General features: G+C 37.4%; 1 protein-coding gene across 8 annotated transcripts; it reads right to left on the bottom strand.

Moving 5' to 3' along the window:
* Positions 1–816: 816 nt before the first annotated feature.
* On the bottom strand, positions 817–18,853 carry zfyve27 (zinc finger, FYVE domain containing 27). Of its 8 annotated transcripts, XM_087236016.1 has the most exons (15): positions 18,693–18,853; positions 15,304–15,534; positions 13,591–13,661; positions 11,330–11,516; positions 10,398–10,493; positions 10,085–10,197; positions 7,762–7,883; positions 7,584–7,655; positions 7,047–7,067; positions 6,832–6,852; positions 6,227–6,283; positions 2,443–2,584; positions 2,314–2,360; positions 2,150–2,231; positions 817–2,063 (listed from the first exon to the last, which is right to left on the bottom strand). In XM_087236016.1, the coding sequence occupies exons 2-15, from the start codon at positions 15,531–15,533 to the stop codon at positions 1,996–1,998; spliced, it is 1,329 nt and encodes a 442-aa protein (XP_087092142.1). In that variant the 5' UTR covers position 15,534; positions 18,693–18,853; the 3' UTR covers positions 817–1,995. The 8 variants fall into 8 exon arrangements, with proteins under 8 accessions (XP_087092142.1, XP_087092140.1, XP_087092139.1 ...); XM_087236014.1 differs by lacking the exons at positions 6,227–6,283; positions 6,832–6,852 and adding an exon at positions 11,935–12,022 and having other exon boundaries at positions 11,330–11,744; XM_087236013.1 differs by lacking the exons at positions 6,832–6,852; positions 7,047–7,067 and adding an exon at positions 11,935–12,022 and having other exon boundaries at positions 11,330–11,744.
* Positions 18,854–18,942: the final 89 nt, after the last annotated feature.

Raw genomic sequence — 18,942 nt, 5'->3', positions numbered from 1 at the left:
ATTAATAGATAATTTAATAAATAATAAGAACAATTTTCATACATTTCTGGCCGCAGCTCTATCCCTTTTAACAACAACCCAGACTGTGAGGGATTGTGGGGCTTTTGTTTATATTTAAATAGCCAACAGTGCGAAAGGCGTCAAAACAGTTCAGTTAACAAGACGGTTATTAAATGAATGTGGCGAGAAAATTCCTCACAGAAATTCCACACATCCATATTCAAATTGTTTATTAATGTAACAGTAGATTGTGCTGAGTTTCACTCAGCATGTATTCCCCCAATAAATCTGCCTTTACGTTTGAATACCATTAAAATGAAATATGAATATGTTTGAATAATTTTTATTTTTTGGCCGCAGCTGTATTCTTTCTACAACCCTGACTGAGGGATTGTGCAGCGTTTTATCTTTAAATGTAAACGGCGGTTAGCCAACAGTGTGAGTGGCGCCAAGTTGTTCAGTTGACAAGAGTGTTATTAAGTGAATGTGGTGCAAAAATTCCTGACAGATATTTATATTGTGTATTAGTGTAGCAGTTGATTTTGACGAAGCAAACGGTCAGAAACTCACTCAGGATATGTTCCCTCAAAAAATCTGAATTTATGAAATAGCGGAGATATGAAATATGAATAATTTTCATAAATTTCTTGCCGCAGCTGTATCCCTTCTAGCAACAACTCTGATGGGGGATTGTGTGGCGCTTTGTTTATCTTTTAAATATAAATGGCGGTTAACAATGCGAGAGGCGCCATAACAGTTGTTCAGTTGAGTGTTAAGTGAATGTGGCGCGAAAATTCTTCACAGAAATTCCACACATCCATATTCATATTGTTTATTAATGTAACAGTAGATTTTGACAAAGAAAACGGACAGGCTTTCACTCAAGATATATTCCCCCAATACATCTGAATTTACGTTTAAATAGCAGTGATATGAAATAGCTCTATACCCCATAAAGTGTTGGTTTTACATTCAACCTTGGCTTAAAGACAAACAGACAGATAAATAAAAGACAGAAAAGAACACAGCTCATTGTTTCAATAGCAATATGATCAGCAAAACGCTTCTGTGCTGAGAGGCTAATATGATAGCATTACTTTGATTACTATAAATGTTTACTGAGAATGTCCACAAACACATATATCGATTAAGGACTTGTCAGACAAAAATACACAAATAAATTATAGATTCAACTATTATGGGTTCAAGCATAAAGCAGCTAGGGTTTATGAATCATGAGTGTTGTTGCAGTCAGAGATAAATACCATTTCTTAATAAACAACTGATGTCACGTTAACTAAACAGCATTAAAAAACTGTATAATAGAGCTATCAATATTAAAGGGATAGTGAAATGAAAATGCTGTCATCATTTACTCACCCTCCACAAACTGAGGAATGATAAGGTAAAAATTGATTTCAATAATATTTGTTTTTCCTAGTATGCATCTTATAGCTAAATACCTTGTTTTGCATTCAACAGATTAAAAAAAGAAAGCATATATGTTTGAAACCACTTGAAGCGGAGAAAATGCTGAGACATTTTCATTTTTTTTGGCTAAACTATTCCTTAAAGTCCATTGCATTTGACGAATAACCCCTCTTTTACACAGTCTTGTTGCATTCTTTAGGATAATGTGCAATAATACAGTAATAACAGATTTCCAGGACCCTTGATTTTAACCTGATATCCTACCAAGAACTCTGGAAATTGATGTCAATGATGAAAGCACAGCATCTGATCTCTTAGCAAGGCGAGATCACAGTTTGGATGTATTAGACTTGCACAGAGTAAGCAGCTAATAGGAGGCCACAATCTTAGAACAGACAAAAAACTCAAGAGGAAACATAAGAAGATGGAATTTGGTTTTCCATGTGAAGGAAGGAACAAGACCTCAAGAATCACTTCAGTAGCCAACACGTGTTCCACCCCAAGTTTGTTTTACAGGATTGCAAGTTTGGAAAGTGGTGGATTGTTTCAGGATGATGGTCAATCCTACTTGGTGCTGAGGAAAGTGTTACAAGTGGAACAAACAAACACAGTCTCTCTTTGGGCTTCAGGAGCTAAAGGATTAAAAAAGAAGAGAGAACAATGTAGAAAATCATCTTCGACTTAAAAATCATGGTAAATTCACGTGCTCCTCGTGTACCTGTGGCTCCCATGGTCGATCTGAACACCTTATACGAGCAACAGCGAGAGCAAAAGCTGATGCCACAGTTACTGCAGTTTCTCTGGAAATAAAAAGATCACCAATGAAACACCGCCACAAAATAAGATCAGAAAAATATCAGCAACTAAAATCAGAATCAATACCCTTTTCTTTAAAACAGAAAATGCCGAATTGCACTGAACACAATTTCCTGTAAAGGAATGAAATAGTTAAATAGAGAGACATAATGCAGTACGCTGAAAATAAATAATTATCAAGAGATTTATAGTGACCGGTGGCATTGGTAGGAACCCGCTTGCGCAGTTTTTCCGTGAGTTTGGACACTTTACTGCGGATGGGCTCGTTTCTGCTCAACAGCCCGTTATCAGACACCGTGTCAAACTCAGGAACTCCAGAAGACACATCCTCGTCGTCCTACCAGAAATAACACATCGAAACACAATGATAAATGAATCATACTGAAATTTAGAAGAGATGAGAGGTGACAGATGTGAACCCGTTAGCTTTTATGTTCACCTCAACACCAAAAGATCTTCCACTTCACCCTCTCATGAGAAAACCTGCACACAACCTTTAAAATGAACGTAATTCTGACATTCTTCTTACTATATAGTAGGGTTGTCATGATACTGGAATTCGGTACCAATCGGTATTGAAATTTAAAAAACATCAATTTGCCGCGAATATTTGAGTGTGTTCTTAAACTGTTGATTGTGTTCATGTGCTCAACAGAAATGACTGTGATTGGCTGTGAAGGTCATCAGTTCACCGAACACACCACTGTTTACTGAGTGTAACCACAGATACAAACACAATCGAGCATTTTATCAGCTGGTTTGTCTATAAGCTGACATACAAGTGATCTGTTGATGAATCGCAGCTTTAAAACACTCTAATGTCTCTGCATCTGTGGTTACACTCAGTAAACAGCGGTGAGTTCAGTTAACTGATGACCTTCACAGCCAATCACAGTCATTTTTGTTGAACATAATGGCAATGTTATGTAATTTAATAGCTTTGAAGCCTATTGACTTGATATACAAACATGCAGTTAAAATTATGGACTTAAAGCCTATGCGATGGCATCATTGTGATGTTTTACGTAAACAGTACCTTTTTAGTTTTGATTCTTTTATTAAATGTAATTATCTTAAATTGGTTTTTAAATGTTTAAATAATCATGTTTCAGTCCTGTTTTCTAATCTAATCAGTCGGCATCAAACCTCTGACAAAGTCACTCGAGCAACTGCTAATGGTGACTGTCTAGTGCCGAAGTGTAAAACCTCATTTGATCAATCTGTTTTCTCTGTTAAGGGAGGCAATTGTGCAATGATTTACATGTAAACCTAAAATTAGAAAGTAATATAAATATTTTAGTAGTGTTCTTAAAAAGGGGTTAAAACAAAACAGCAGTGTTTGCACAAATAGTCTACTATTTGTTTGATCATGCCGCCCTTGCTTTTGCCTTCAGTAATTTTATGTAAAGAATTATATTGTTGTGTATATGTAATTATTATATTTCCATTTTGTCAATTTTTTAAGCCTCAAGTGGACAGGTGTTGAGAATTAGCATGTCTGCTAAATCACAAACAAATGCATTTAGTTGTCCAGTGTAATTGTCTATGTCAAATAAAACAATTAATGAAACAGCTCTGTTTAAGAACACACTCAACAGTGCGTAAATGTTGACAGGAAATTAACGTTTTTTAAAATTTCAGCATCGACTGGTACCAAATTCCAGTATTGTGTTAACCCTACTATATAGAGGTTTCAATGGCCTTTATTTTTGGCTCATACTGATTATTTAAGTCTCTTGAATGTACATCTTTTTCAAAACAATTTACATTTTAAATGGTTTATTCTTAATGCGATACCGGAGCACAAAACCGATCTTACGTTGCTCTGGCAAATTATTGGCAAGGCCCAAACACATATTGTCTGGGTCAAAATAATACATTTTTATTATATGCTAAAAACCATGGGAATATTAACTAAAGTTCACGTTCCATGAAGATATTTAGTAAGTTTCCTATTGTAAATACATCAAAACTTATTTTTTTTGTTATTTGCATTGCTTAGAACTCAATTTGTTCAACTTTAAATGTTTTTTTTCAGTATTTTAATATTTTTTTACATCTCAGATTTAGGGCTGGGTGATTAATCGAAAAGTAAACGAAATCGACATTCAGAACCTATTATCGATCTAATTTTTACAGGTCAGTTTTTTCAATTACTTTACACTTCTACTGTGTGTGGCGTAACATGACCCCACTCTGTTAAGGCTATTTTATACTTGAGTCGAACGCACAGTTATGGTTCGGCGCAGCCTTCGCCAGCTCACATACCCATGCACCTTTCACAAAATGTCCATTTGCACTACACGGATGATGATTGGAAACTGCGCCAGAGACGTCATATTTTCTATTACAATGAACTAATAATTTACATTAGAATATTTGTTTACAAAAGATGCAAGAAACTTTGAAAATAACAAATTTATTAGATAGATAGATAGATATTTATAAGAAAAAAAAGTTACTGTTGGTTTTAGGTGTGTTTAATTTCAGTTGTTCAACGTTGATGTTCAAGAAATAATCATAGATAGTAAATAGTGTTTGTCTCTTTCACTTATTTTAAAATCGCGTAATGCACCCTTCATTCAGAAATCTTTCACTTGTAATATGTGCACACATTTACTGTTCAAAACTTATCAGTCAAATAAATAAAATAATGGTTCATTTAACGTGAGCTAAAATGTTCAATTAATCGAGATTTAGATTTTAGGCCAAATCGCCCAGCACTACTCAGATTCCAAATAGTTGTATCCCAGCCAAATATTGTCCAATAACAAACTAAACATGAATACAAAGCTCTGTCTTTCAGCTTTCAGGTGATGTAATCTAAAGCATGACACTTACTACTGGTTTTGGGGTCCAGGATGACATATTGTTTAATTGAAGAAAAATTAAAGATATTAATTCATATCTTGACCCAGCAAAAATTACATTCATGATTAATATTTTCATAACACACTTAACCTAGATTTTCAAGCATATATGAGCATGGCCCATGGTTTTATACTACATTTTTATACCACTATACATAAATAAGTGCACTTTCCACAGATCATTCAGTACGTGTGAAGGTTTTCTCTCTCAGTGTTAGTTGAGTTCTGTATGTGGAGGCCTGTCGGTTTCCAGATCAGATTTACTGAAGTCATTAGAAACAGCCGCCTGTAGCAGCATGTGTGACGACTTCAGTGAATCTGAGCCCATGTTTGTTGCTGCTGAGCTTCATTTCCTGCAGTCATCCGATGACCGGCGGGAGCGCTCAGATTTCTGTGCCATACAGCATTAAAAACACCACTTTAAAAACACCACAGGCTCTCGAATACAGACTCTAGTGAAGGACGGCCTCATCACAGACAAATGCTTTCAGAAAGTTTTCAGAGTAAATCCTGAACAGACATTGAAGGAGCCCGACTCTGTGTTTGTTAGTAAAATATTCACAACCCAATTTTTACAGATACAGTGACCTTTGACCTGAAGGAATACTGCAAAAAATGCTTTTCTTCCCTAAGTTTTTATCTTGTTTCTAGCCCAAATATCTAAAAATTCTTAAAACGAGAAGCATTTTCTAGACAGGCAAAAAATGATGTCTTGTTTTAAGAAATAATGTAAAAATAAAGTGAGTTTTTCTTTAAAACTTGCTAAATAATCTGCCAATGGTGTGTGCAAAATAATCTTATATCAAAATGAACAGCAAGATTACTTTGCTTACCCCATTTCCAGATTATTTAGCTTGTTTTAAGGAAAAACTCACTTTGTTTTAGCTGATTATTTCATAAAGCAAGACAATATTTTTTGCTTGTCTAGAAAATCTAAAGAAATTCCGGTATTTTAATTAGAAACAAGACAATATCTAAGTTAGAGCAGCCTTTATTGCAGTCAAGTGTAACCATTTCCTGTGACATCAGTGTTAATAGAAGCCACCGAAGAGAATAAGTGGGCGTGGTTAGAACACCTAGAGATCATGATTGACAGGTGTGTGCGGCACCTTACGGGCTCTCCATCTCTTCAGAACCTTTGGTAGCAAATACACTACAGGCCACACCTACATTCAAAACATGGCCGCACAGTTTTACAGTCATGCCGCTTGTAATAGGACCAATTCAGATAATGTACTTACATATAATAACTGTTAGTTTTGGATTTGTCTAACGCCTGGAAATTCATGGTCAAAATGATTGACAATATTAAATTATTAAGTATATATCTGAATTTCATTTGACAAAACAAACAAGTAAATCTCACAGAAAACACATTTCTGAGTCACAGTTCAGTGCATAATGAACATATAATAAATCATACATAAAAAGTTATATTTGATATAATGCAAAATGTGAATGGTTGAAATGCAGTTATAATTATTAGCCTGTAATGTTTGGGTGAAATACAGGTCATTTCTTAGGTTGTTTTGTGAGATGCATCATGCAAAAAATCTAATAAATCATACACTAATATCAGTGCACATGCATTCAGAACATTTAGACTGATGCAAAAACATGCACACACACACATAAACCACACTTAATTTCACATTTCTTTACTTTTTGAGCAAAAATATACATATTAAATGCTCTCAGTTACTCTGTTACTCACCACTAAAGACAGAGGGGTTTCCTTGGAGCACAGAGCAGAGGTCAGAAATGTGCACATATATACATATTACATTATTATTATTATATTACATGACTAAATCAGATTTATGAGATTATTAAGAAGATATAAACACACATTCACTCTTTTTGGAGACTGAGCTCTGTATGGTGTTAAAGCTACAACTCTTCACTACACCACTAGAGGGAGCTACTTACCGGCAACACAAGCTGAGACTCCTTGAGCAAGCAGACGGCAGAAATGAGAGATCATGTCAGACTCAAGAGCAAGAAAAAGATAGAAAACCAAACTGATGGAAAATGGAGAGAAATGTAGACAGACAGATGGATTGAAAGATGGATGAATAGATAGATAGATAGATAGATAGATAGATAGATAGATAGATAGATAGATAGATAGATAGATAGATAGAGCAAAATGTAGACAGTTAAAGAACAGATAAAAACATGGATAGAGAGAATAAAAATGTAGATAGATTGATAAAGAACAGATGGGTGGATAGATAGACAGATAAACAGATCAATAAAGAACAGATAGATAGATAAAGCACAGACAGATGATAGAGAAAGATAGATAGATAGATTAAACAAAATGTAGATATAAGGATAAAAAAGAGATGGGTTGATGTATATATAGACAAAATGAACAAATAGGTAGATGGAACAGAAGGTAGACAGATCTGTCTTTCAATAAACAAAACCACAGATATAATCTATAACAGCTGTTTTTCTGACCTCTATGGCGTCTTTGAACTCATCGTCAGGCTCCGCCTCCTCTGCCTCCTCAATATTGCCAGGAGACAAATCCTGAACAAGAAGAACATTTACAGAATGAGTTAGTCTAGACTGGAAAAGAAAATCCAGACAAGATAGATGTCTTTGTATACATTAGTTTTTTTGAATGGTCTCTCACCTCCACACTGGTGGGGGTGGGTGTGCGCTCCAGCAGATTGGCCTGATCCGAGTCACACAGTTCAGTTTCCTCTACAGGCTCCACATAAGTCGGGTGAACAAACTCCTTCAGCTTTAACAGAACTACAGACACACACTCGATCAGAATCAATCCCCTTCTGTGTGTATTAAAGGGCGCCTATTGTGCAAAAACACTTTTATAAGGGGTTTAAACACAGTTGTGTGGCAGCAGGGTGTGAATATAACCAGTAAAAATGTATAAAATTTTCATAATCACACGTTACGGTTGCCGTATATTGGTGGGATTTTTGCATGCCGTTCTCTCTCTCTTTTTCTCTCTCTCTTTCTCTCTCCCCATCTCTACCTGTCGTATCCTCTAGGTCCGCCTTCGCAGGAGCCGATGGGTCAGGAGACCAGTCACTCATCATTGGGTGACGTGGCGCTGTCACATATAAGGACGCCAGGGAGAGCGGATGACAGCGCGCTTTGCCTTTGATCCTGTTTTTGTGTGTTTTTGCTGACATGATTTTGTTATTCGTTAATTTTGCTTAACTTTCGTTTGGATAAAATTATTTATTATATTTTCTGCCCATTTTTGAACTACTTTGTGATTTCTGTACATTTTATTTTCGATTGTTTGTTTGTTATTTTTGGTACAACTCTTACCTGGCAAACAAAAAGAGATTATTGAGAGTTGACTTTGTCCTCAGAGTAAGGTGGACAGGGAAGATGTCATACGACTTCCATCTTACATACACGTAGTCAATCCATTGTTTAAAACACCAGGTAAGAAGTGAATGCCACTTATGTATTTGTTTTGTTTTTAGTTCAGAATAGGTAAGATTACGGCGCTCGGCGCTGAAGATTTTTCTTTCCTTTTTCTTTTCATGTTTCTAGCAGGTAAGGGGTTTACTTATGAGTTAGAATTGTTTTGTTATATTTATTTCTTTGATTTGGCTTCACTAGCATCCCCTTACTCTTGAGTTGACCTAATTTTGTTTGATACTCGGTTTAATTTGTTACTTTATTATTGTAAATATTTTTCTTATTGTATATATATTTAGACATTATTTTGATTTCACTTTTTGTACATTAAATCACTTTTGTTGGTAGTTTTGTTGTTTGTGTCTTTTACTTTAACCCCTCATCATGTAAAAGTACCACACGTTTTTAAATGTTATTACTTTTACCCTAGACTAACATCAAAGGGGTTGTAACACACATAAAAACAGACACACTTTGATTGACATTCTGTCATTGTACGTGTCATCAGAGGTGAAAGCCCCTCCCATTACTGACAATCTCTCCCTCATTAGCATAGGATGTCAGTCTTGTTTTTGAATCTGCCACTATGCTGACACAAGCATTTGTAGCTCCGCATTCTTTTGAAAAAAGGCAGTTTCAGAGGGTTATAAACAATATTTGTGGAGTACTCTGAGCTGGGACTTCACATACATCCTGTGAAAAGAGACACAGAAGGTCCCCTTAAAAACTGTTGTGTATAAAATATATATATAAAATAAGATTTCCATTGTTAGTAGAAATGAGCAAGGATTTAAAGTGTGTAAAATTTCCATATGAAGGCATGTAGATATAAACAATATCATGATTATGTTGCAATGATTTTGAGTACTTAAGAAGTTTTGAGCTTATAAACATTCAGAAGGACAGCTCATGCCTTATAAACACAGCGTCAGCATTGTCCATACTGCAAATAATCCATATTCCTGCAAGCTACCCTTTAGCATGTCCCAAAATCAGAAGGTAGCTTTTCCATTATAAACCAACTCCCGTCCTATTATCCAGGTGCTTATATAATAAATCGCTAATGTTTTGACTATCAGAATAGGTCTGGTCAGAATAGTGAGGGCGGCATCCGCAACGCCTCCCACCACCCCCAATCCCACCTTACTTTCATTCGCGACACCCCCCTTTCCTGGTCTTCAATTCAATAGTATCTGAATGCAGCCTTTATGATGTAAGCTCAGATTGCATCACTCAGCAATGCAATGTCAGACACAATGCACTCAATGGAGTGAGTGACGTCATGGCTAGGGTTAGGGGTGGGGTTAGGTGAGCGCATTAAAAAGCATTGGATGCAGCTCAGATTGCACTGCACCAGGTCTGCATTCAGACCCCTCTCCTTCAATTTGCGAACCGGTCACTTTTATTTTCACTTTCGGGTTGAGGGTGGCATGATCGCCCTGTACAGAGACCCACTCAAACAGGAACAGATCCACTGACAAACATGTAAAGTGATCAGTTTTGTATGCATGTACTGTATGTATTGCAGCACCTGAGGCCGAGGCAATGCCTTTACTGACCTCTGCAGAAATCTCTGTTCCACAGAAAGAGGGCGCTGTTGATTACTGACAGACTCACACCCACTGGAGCCGTATACAGCAGACACACTGCTGTCAGGAGAAAACCGTAAAACCTATAAACACAAACACACACACACACACACACACACACACACACACACACCTTTATTACTAGGCATTTCATATTTCACAAAAACAGACGATGTGACAAAATAACAATGTGTGCATAACACAACTGAATGAGAAACTTTGATGTAAACTGAAGATGTCCATCAGTTAGTGTTAAAGTTTAGTATAACAACATGATACTCACATGGAGGACACTGCGTGGCTCTCCCAGTATAAAACCTTGTACACAGACTCTGCATAGACACACGCTTGGGTCAACAGGTCATCTATCTGCTTCAGCCTGCAAAACACAAACCTGCTATCTCAGTCTGAGTGTGCTCATTTAGACTAGCTGGGTTTCCATCTCCCACTGTTAAAGGCATAGCTCACACAAAATGGACATGTTATTTACTCACAGTCAAGCAATTTCAAGCCTTTTATTCTGTTTTTATTTGCTTATATATGTGTTTGTTCACAAAAAAAGATATTTCAGAGAAAGCTGGAACCTGTAATCAATGCCTTCCATAGTAGAAAAAAAAACAAGATGGAAGTAAATGGTTAACGTTTGTTCAGCTTTTGTGTCCAACAGATGAAAGAAACTTAAAGATTTGAAGCAAGTAAAGGGAGAGTAAATGATAACAGAATTAAAATGTTGTGGTTACAATCCCTTTAATGTGCATTTTAAAGTATCACATGAGAAACAAGTGATGAAACAACAAATTTTTAATAAAAATCAATTCACAAAATTAAGTTTTTACGCTAACCTGAGGTGAAAAAGTGTTCATGCTAATAATTGTAGATGGAACCGCATTTGCAGAATAAACACAGACATAGCAAACATTAAACCATGCGACCAATTAGCTGTCTCCATTATGCTTGTATTGTTTACAATTGGTTGCTAAGATACCAATACTACATTAACCAGCTCTAATAACTTAAGGGGAAACACAAAGGTTTTGCAAACTTTAAAAAGATTCACATCACTGACATCTCCATTATGCTTGTCTTGTTTACTGTTGGTTGCTAGGATACCAATAGAACATTAACCAGCTCTAATAACCTGAGGGAAACTCAAATTAAATGTCTCCTTTTTTTTTTTTTTTTTTTGCGAATTTCGAAAAGATGCACATCACTCACATGCCCTTGACCTCCAGCATGGCCTCCTGTTTGCTCATGTGGACCGTCTGCAGGTCTCGCCGCTGCACTGCGTAGTGTTTCTTCTTCTGGAGAGCCATCTCGCTGCTCGCACCCTGACAACGGTCACCAAGGAAACCCAGCACAGCCGGAGCAGAGATGGCCAGCAGGAGCAGAGAGAACCACGAGCCTGAGGATAAACACACACTGTATTAAGCCTCCTTTTCACTGCACACGACAAACGACAGACCGAAAGTCATTCATTTCCAATGGAGAGTAGTCCGGGAGCTGCGTAGAAGTCCGGACAATTCGAATCCGATTTGAGCTGCGGATACGTTAAAATATTTGAACTCCTGCGAGTAGACCATATGCGATCGGCCGACCAGATGTCATGTATTTCAGTGTTGTTGATGCAGGTCTGTGCACGCAAGATGAGAAACACAAGTTTTTGGTTATTTTTTAGGAAAAAAATCTATATTTAAAAAAACATTTTTATTCATAAATGAGTATTAAAAAAATATTTTTTTATGTTGTCTCCACATTCCCTCCAAACATTTTTAGCAACTGTGAGTTTCTAGTATTCATTAAATCACCCATGGTGAACTCACGAAGAATAAAGGCAAAGTCCCTTTAAGGCGAGTCATTTCATTCAGCAACCATCTTTAAAACACCTCTCAGGCAGTATGCTCGGGCAGTCTGTTTGAATGGGGAAACAACAAATTCTTACGATTACATTACATTTTCTGAATTACCAATAAAATTAAACAACAAATATCTCTTTAGTTTCATTTCTAAATGTTTGTATCACACAAAATCTGCAGAAACTCAAGTCTGGTCCCAGCCCCTCCCCCGGAGAGTTGTCTTCTATTGTGATCGCTGATTGGCTCCTGTGCTAGAAGGCGGGGCTTTGTTCACCATACTGACAGTTACACTTTTCTCCATTCAAAAGTCCTTACACCAATCTGACGTTAGTAAGTCAACTAATGTTATTTTGATATTAGTAAGTCAAATTTATTCATAAAGCACAATTATCTTTGGCTTTGCAAAAACCCAAGTCTGAACAAAACCATTTCAATATTTCAATACATTTTTAAAAATGAAATAACAATAATAGTTTAATATTAACAACAATAATACACACTGAAGAAAAATAGCCTGGAAAGGTGACATAATTAAAATCAACCATATAGCTAACATCAGCACTAGGCTTCTTAGTAAGAATATCATCGTGCACGTTCATCCAAATACAACTTTTTTTAGTTTAATTTATTGTTTACAGGGTCAAGGCACATTAATCAACATTCCTGTAAAATGTGCCAGAATTCGCCAAGAATGGCTATTTTTCATCTGTAGACCCCTTTCGTGCGTTAAAAATTAAAACAACAACAATAAGTTAAAAGAACAAAACCAAAGATACAAATAAGACAGCAGCATGAGATCGCAGCAGAGCAGCGCCACCGCCAACTGCAGCCGTGTCAGTGAAGACTGTTGAAGACCAACATATAATGAAAAACAATACAATAAGAAAATCAGCGTGAACCAGAAGTTGCTGAGACTTTTCTTTCTTCAGTATGTTGATGTACTTCCGACTGAAACTGAATATTGAGTAGGAGGCGGGCTTTCTTTAAGGCATCATATCAAACTAACGGTAAGAAGATCGTTGTTAAGGATATAAATATGCAGTTGCTATGGAAGCAAGTTGATGTCAACCGAAGGACCGGCACTCTGAATGCAGAAGCAAAAGGTCAGACTTTCTGATATAAGATTATTTATTAATTTTCCTTCGGCTTAGTCCCTTTATTTATCAGGGGTTGCCACAGCAGAATGAACCGCCAACTATTCTGGCATAGGTTTTACGCAGCGGATGACCTTCCAGCCACAACCCAGAATTGGGAAACACGCCAACATGGGGAAAACATGCAAACTCCACACAAAAATGCCAACTAGACCATACGGAACTCGAACCAGCTACCTTCTTGCTGTGAGACGACAGTTCTAATCACTAAGCCACCATGCCATCCGATTACCAAAAACAAATAATTTGTTTCCAGAGGATTACTAGCACAGATTAATTATTTATGTCAAGAATAACAATGTGAGCTAGTAAGATGAATATTGTCACTTTTAATTTCTAAGGTTGCATACAGACACTTTAGAAATGTTTGAATCAAATAAAGTAGAGCAAGTGTCTTATTCCATTAGATGATGAGCTGAGTGTTATACACATATATATACACATCTCTGCCAAAACACAGGAGTCTCACCTTCAGTCAGAGTGAGGAAGAGGATGTTGAGCAGAACGCAGCTGAGCAGGGAAAACAGCGGCATCTTCCATCTGAAATACAAAGAGAGCCGGATAACGGATGTGTACATTTCAAATGGCACACTACAATTTGCACTTTTGCAGGTGATTTTGCATGTACTTATACACTTAAACACTAAACAGTTCATGTTTATGCATGTAGTGTCATCCCAAATTGAACACTAACAGTTTTCTTAACTAACCAGAAATTCAAAGCGTTTCTAAGATGATGTTTGACTATTGACAAACTAATAGAATAAATGACCAAATTACCAAATAATAGCTACCATGAGTACTATAAAATGGTGAAAAAATGTGCATAAGTTTGCGATTTGGGATGCACAAAAAGTGTTCCCTAAACCTTACAACTCAGCTGGATTTCTTAGCTTAAAGGTGGTCCACTACGACATCATATTTTAAACTTTAGTTGGTGTGTAATGTAGCTGTGTGAACATAAACAGCATCTCTAAATGTAGGATGCTTAAAATTCAATGCAAATGGAGACATTGGGTTTTACAGAGATAGCTTAGCAAAGCCTACAGAGAGCAAGATTGGGTAATACAAAAAAAAACAAACATCCGAGCTAGTGAGATCACAAACGCTTTAGGTTACGCGCATTCACCAAGCGCACACACCCTGCGCAGTAATGGGCCGTGGCCTGAGGTGCTGTAATGTTATAGCAGAGAAAGCTTAAATAGCGTCCAAACGCTGCTAATTCCACAGAGCCTCTTCTGTTTCTGTATTTAGACTTCCAAAGGACAAGACACAAAGACAGAAGTGCTTACAATTTAACTGTAGTTATGCACCAGAGAATTATAATAAATATACAGCTCTAGCATTTGACAAAGGAGAACTTCCAGAATCTCTCTCAGTTCAGTGCGGGATTCAGTTAAAAACTCCACCAACCATAATAGCAGAAGCAGTGGATCGTGAGACACAACCTGTAAGTGTTTTTATTTGTTAAAATTGATCAACTACAGACACAGACCCTAGAATTTATTGTATGAGGACGTAAACAAGGATGTAAATAATGGGAAATGCTGTTTGGCACTGCTAACAATTTAGCTACAAATTCATATTCATCAGTCAAACTGCTGTAAACAGCCACAATCTTCAGCAGCGCGCCAGTGTCTCTCTATGTGGCCTTTTCCCTGTGTTAAACATCTTAAATAACAAACTTGCTAAAGATATCGGTTCATATTACTTACACATGCTTATTCTGAATATACGTGAAAGATACTAAATTTTATTTTAGGGAGCATGAGGTATGAGCAAGAGGTGTGCTTCAGCGTGTGCTCTTCATTTTCTGTCTGATTCAGCCAGCTAAGGCTGCTAACAGCTTGTCTGTTTACACAGCACTAAAGCACATGCTTGTAGGGGCGTGACGTGGTGACGTGGAGCCAATCTGCAAATCACAGCACATTATGTTAGCTGCTCAATCAGAGGCTCTTAGTGGCGGGCCTTTCAAAGGAACTAGAAAACATGACAGTGGTTTTCATGTTAGCTGTTAAGCTGTATATAATCAAAAAAAAGAAAAGAAAAAAACGAGATTTTCTACAAGTGAAGCATGAGCACACATTAATTTGCATTTTATGAACACAACCAAGCCTTACAAATACACCCCTTTAAGGGCCTTCATGTTACTGGACTCCATATAATCAGTGTGATTTCTCACCCCAGCAGGTAGCGCAGCACCTCCAGCGTGTCTGTGATGGGCTCCAGGAAGATCAGCATCCGCTTGAAGCAGATCACCATGTTCAGCAGGTCAAAGGTCAGAGCTTTGGGGCTGCCCGGGTCTGAGGCGCTGTCTGCGCAGGACGGGTCTTTAGTGGGCAGCTGGGTCAGCTCAGGCCGCTCAGCGCTCGCCTGCGGAGGCTCCTGAGGAGAGGAGGCGGAGCACTGCATGCTGGGAGATCAGTGAAAATGATTGAGAGCATTTGAGTTTGAGATATATAGTGAGCTATTCCATGCAAATGTCAACCTTGCCATGACTTTTGTTATCATCAAAATAGTGAAACCCCTTCTAAGTCTTTTGTATAGGCTTGTATTTTACAGCACTGCAAAAATGTCTCTGTCAATGTTTTCAAACAATTATATTTGATTTACCAAAGTCACACAAGTGCCAATTTCACATCCATAACAAAGCTTTTCCCTCATAAATCCAAAAAAGGTCAATAAATTAAAATCAATCAGGTTTGTTCAATGGAGAGCAACTCTTATGCTTAGCATTATTTCTTTTGGGTTGTGCAGTTTAATTCACAGTATTTCTACAAGGTGTGTTGTGCACTGTAAACTCCCAGACTTTTTTTGGTCAATCGAGGCATGGGAGGTTAACCATTTTCAAGGTATAACCGCGGTTTGGAAAAGTCAAGATTTTAAAACCGACAACATTTACTGTAACACCATTCCAAAGGTATGTGTAAGATTTTTTTTAAATGTTTTTTTTTTTTTTTTTTTAGGACAAGAGTATCTCCATCAGAAAAGATATGCAAAGATGCGGTTTTAAATTGTAAAGAAGTCTGTGCGTTTGAAACTAATGAAGACAGCAGAAGTCAGTAATTCATTTTTAATATAGAATAAATGACCAAACATTCATATAATATTCATACTAATATTCAGTCTGACATGTTTACTTCTGCAAAATATTTTAAATGTTTCTCAAATCTCAAAATAAGATATATTGTGTTTAAAAGGGGAAAAAAGTTTTTGTTTTTTTACCCAGACATTCAAAGAGACCATATTTAAGAGCAGTAATCACAATACTGTGAAACTGATAATTTTATTCAAGGTTATCATACTGTCAGAATCTATACCGGCCCATGCTTAGTCAAATCCATAGCGCATGTTTATTTTCCTCATTTAAAATATAAAGCATGTTTACAGATTTGTATTTTTCTGATCCCGTAACTCTGTGGTGAGTTGTTTTAGAAAATATAAACAGATGTTTTAATATAATGTTAACATATACTTTCTCTGCAAATTTATGTTTTGAGATTTTACTGCAAGCATCACATCTGTAACGCTGGAATTGCACTTTTACAATCTAGTCATGCAGTTATATTCACATGCAGAAATGTATATGTAACGGAGGCCAGCTAGTGTGTGCTGTGCAGGTAAACCTCACTCCTCTGACCTCTAAAGGTGCTCTAGCGACAGCCGCTAGAGGCCATGGTATTTAGCCTCCTTGGTAGAGCACCCAACTCCCATGCGGAAGGTCGCCGGTTGGATACCAGCTCGGAGCAGGTTGGGTGGCACAGGACTGGTGGGGTTACATTGGTGCCGTGACCCGGTTGGGAGTGAGGTTTAGGGGGTGAGTGTAGCGGAGGCCAGCTAGTGTGTGCTGTGCAGGTAAACCTCACTCCTCTGACCTCTAAAGGTGCTCTAGCGACAGCCGCTAGAGGCCATGGTATTTAGCCTCCTTGGTAGAGCACCCAACTCCCATGCGGAAGGTCGCCGGTTGGATACCAGCTCGGAGCAGGTTGGGTGGCACAGGACTGGTGGGGTTACATTGGTGCCGTGACCCGGTTGGGAGTGAGGTTTAGGGGGTGAGTGTAGCGGAGGCCAGCTAGTGTGTGCTGTGCAGGTAAACCTCACTCCTCTGACCTCTAAAGGTGCTCTAGCGACAGCCGCTAGAGGCCATGGTATTTAGCCTCCTTGGTAGAGCACCCAACTCCCATGCGGAAGGTCGCCGGTTGGATACCAGCTCGGAGCAGGTTGGGTGGCACAGGACTGGTGGGGTTACATTGGTGCCGTGACCCGGTTGGGAGTGAGGTTTAGGGGGTGAGTGTAGCGGAGGCCAGCTAGTGTGTGCTGTGCAGGTAAACCTCACTCCTCTGACCTCTAAAGGTGCTCTAGCGACAGCCGCTAGAGGCCATGGTCTTTAGCCTCCTTGGTAGAGCACCCGACTCCCATGCGGAAGGTCGCGGTTCGATACCAGCTCGGAGCGGGTTGGGTAGCGTAGGACCGGCAGGGTTACATATACATAGTAGGTACAAATATAGATTGTAAAGTTTATAAACTATATGTAAATACACTTCACATTATTTAGGATGCAATTATATTATTATTTTGGATGTGATTAATCATTTTTCAGCTCTAATATTAATAAAGGAACAAGTCATCTTTACAGATCAACGACAAGGATAGTGGAATGTTAAAATTAAAAAGCAAGTCGGCGGCAACAGCCTAGTGGTTAAGTGACATATTGCACTGAGGTGTTAACGGCGACCTGAGTTTGATTCCCGACTCGAGGTCCGTTGCCGACTTTTCCCATCTCTCGGCTTCCAATGCTTTCCTGTCTGTAACCTCCACTATCCTATCCCAATAAAAAAGGTGAAAACCCCCTTAAAATATTAATATTAAAAAGGAAAATGTATGATGACTAATAAGTATTTTGGGTCTGCAATGTGATTTGATTTTTAATAAATAGTATTGTATAATTTCTTTTAATGTTCGGTTAGGCTATTTTCATGGCAAAACAGAAAGAAAAAAGAAAATATAAATAAAGTTAAGACAATAATATCAGCAAACAAACAAACATAACTTACATTACGTAGGATTTTTGTGTGAAATATGTAATAAGTTTTTTACTTTCTCTGACAAAAACCTGTGAGTTTATAAGTAAGATTTCTACAAACCTTAACAGCAGGACAGACTAATAAAATATCTGTAACAGATCCTTACCTTTTAGTTGAAATTTGTTTTGACAAATCAATCTAGTTTAGACTCGTAAATAAACTCTTTAATATGTCATCAGATGATTATTGTTTTAAAATAAATACGGCTTTATTAAAAAAAACTTAATAAATATACGTATATCTACTTTTAAAACAAAATAACATTTCTTTCAAATCAAGAGAGGAAAGAAAACAATCGGAAGTCAAACTAATTAGATAAATACTTTAACGTTATATAAATATCTGACGATGACAGTTTGTACAATAATAACAAGAATAGATAAGATTTTCTCTATGAGAGTAAATGAGAGTAAAAATAAAGGCAGAAAACAGAAATACTGTCATATTTACATGAGCAAGAAGAAAACAAAAACACAAAATGGCTTACCTTTAATCCTCAAAACACCGTCTTCTGCTGCTACAGAGTCATTAAAAGTATATCATTCGATTAAAGATGAGAAATATAACATTTAACATACATAAAACTACATACAAAAGAGGTAAACTCGCTAATGTGCAGCGACTTCTGCTTCCGCAATTCACAGGCACGATGTGTTGATGCCAGAGTCGATGATGTCAGGGAGAAAAGAGCGCCGATCACATCGATGAGTCCTAGATAGTCAGGAAATGTATGACTT

Source organism: Danio rerio, chromosome 1 (genome assembly GCF_052040795.2).
Source record: "Danio rerio strain M-AB ecotype USA chromosome 1, GRCz13ab, whole genome shotgun sequence".
NCBI lineage: Eukaryota > Metazoa > Chordata > Actinopteri > Cypriniformes > Danionidae > Danio > Danio rerio.
This window is presented reverse-complemented; position numbering and strand designations above follow the sequence as displayed.

What these genes read in the sequence shown, in the direction of transcription:
- zfyve27 (XM_087236016.1), bottom strand. Translation starts at nt 15,533, where the DNA reads ATGCAGTGCTCCGCCTCCTCTCCTCAGGAGCCTCCGCAGGCGAGCGCT. An exon ending in GTGCTGCGCTACCTGCTGGG is followed by an intron (nt 13,662 to 15,303) that starts GTGAGAAATCAC and finishes TTTGTATTTCAG; the next exon opens with ATGGAAGATGCCGCTGTTTT. An exon ending in AGAGATGGAGAGCCCGTAAG is followed by an intron (nt 2,585 to 6,226) that starts GTGCCGCACACA and finishes TATTTCTGGTAG; the next exon opens with GACGACGAGGATGTGTCTTC.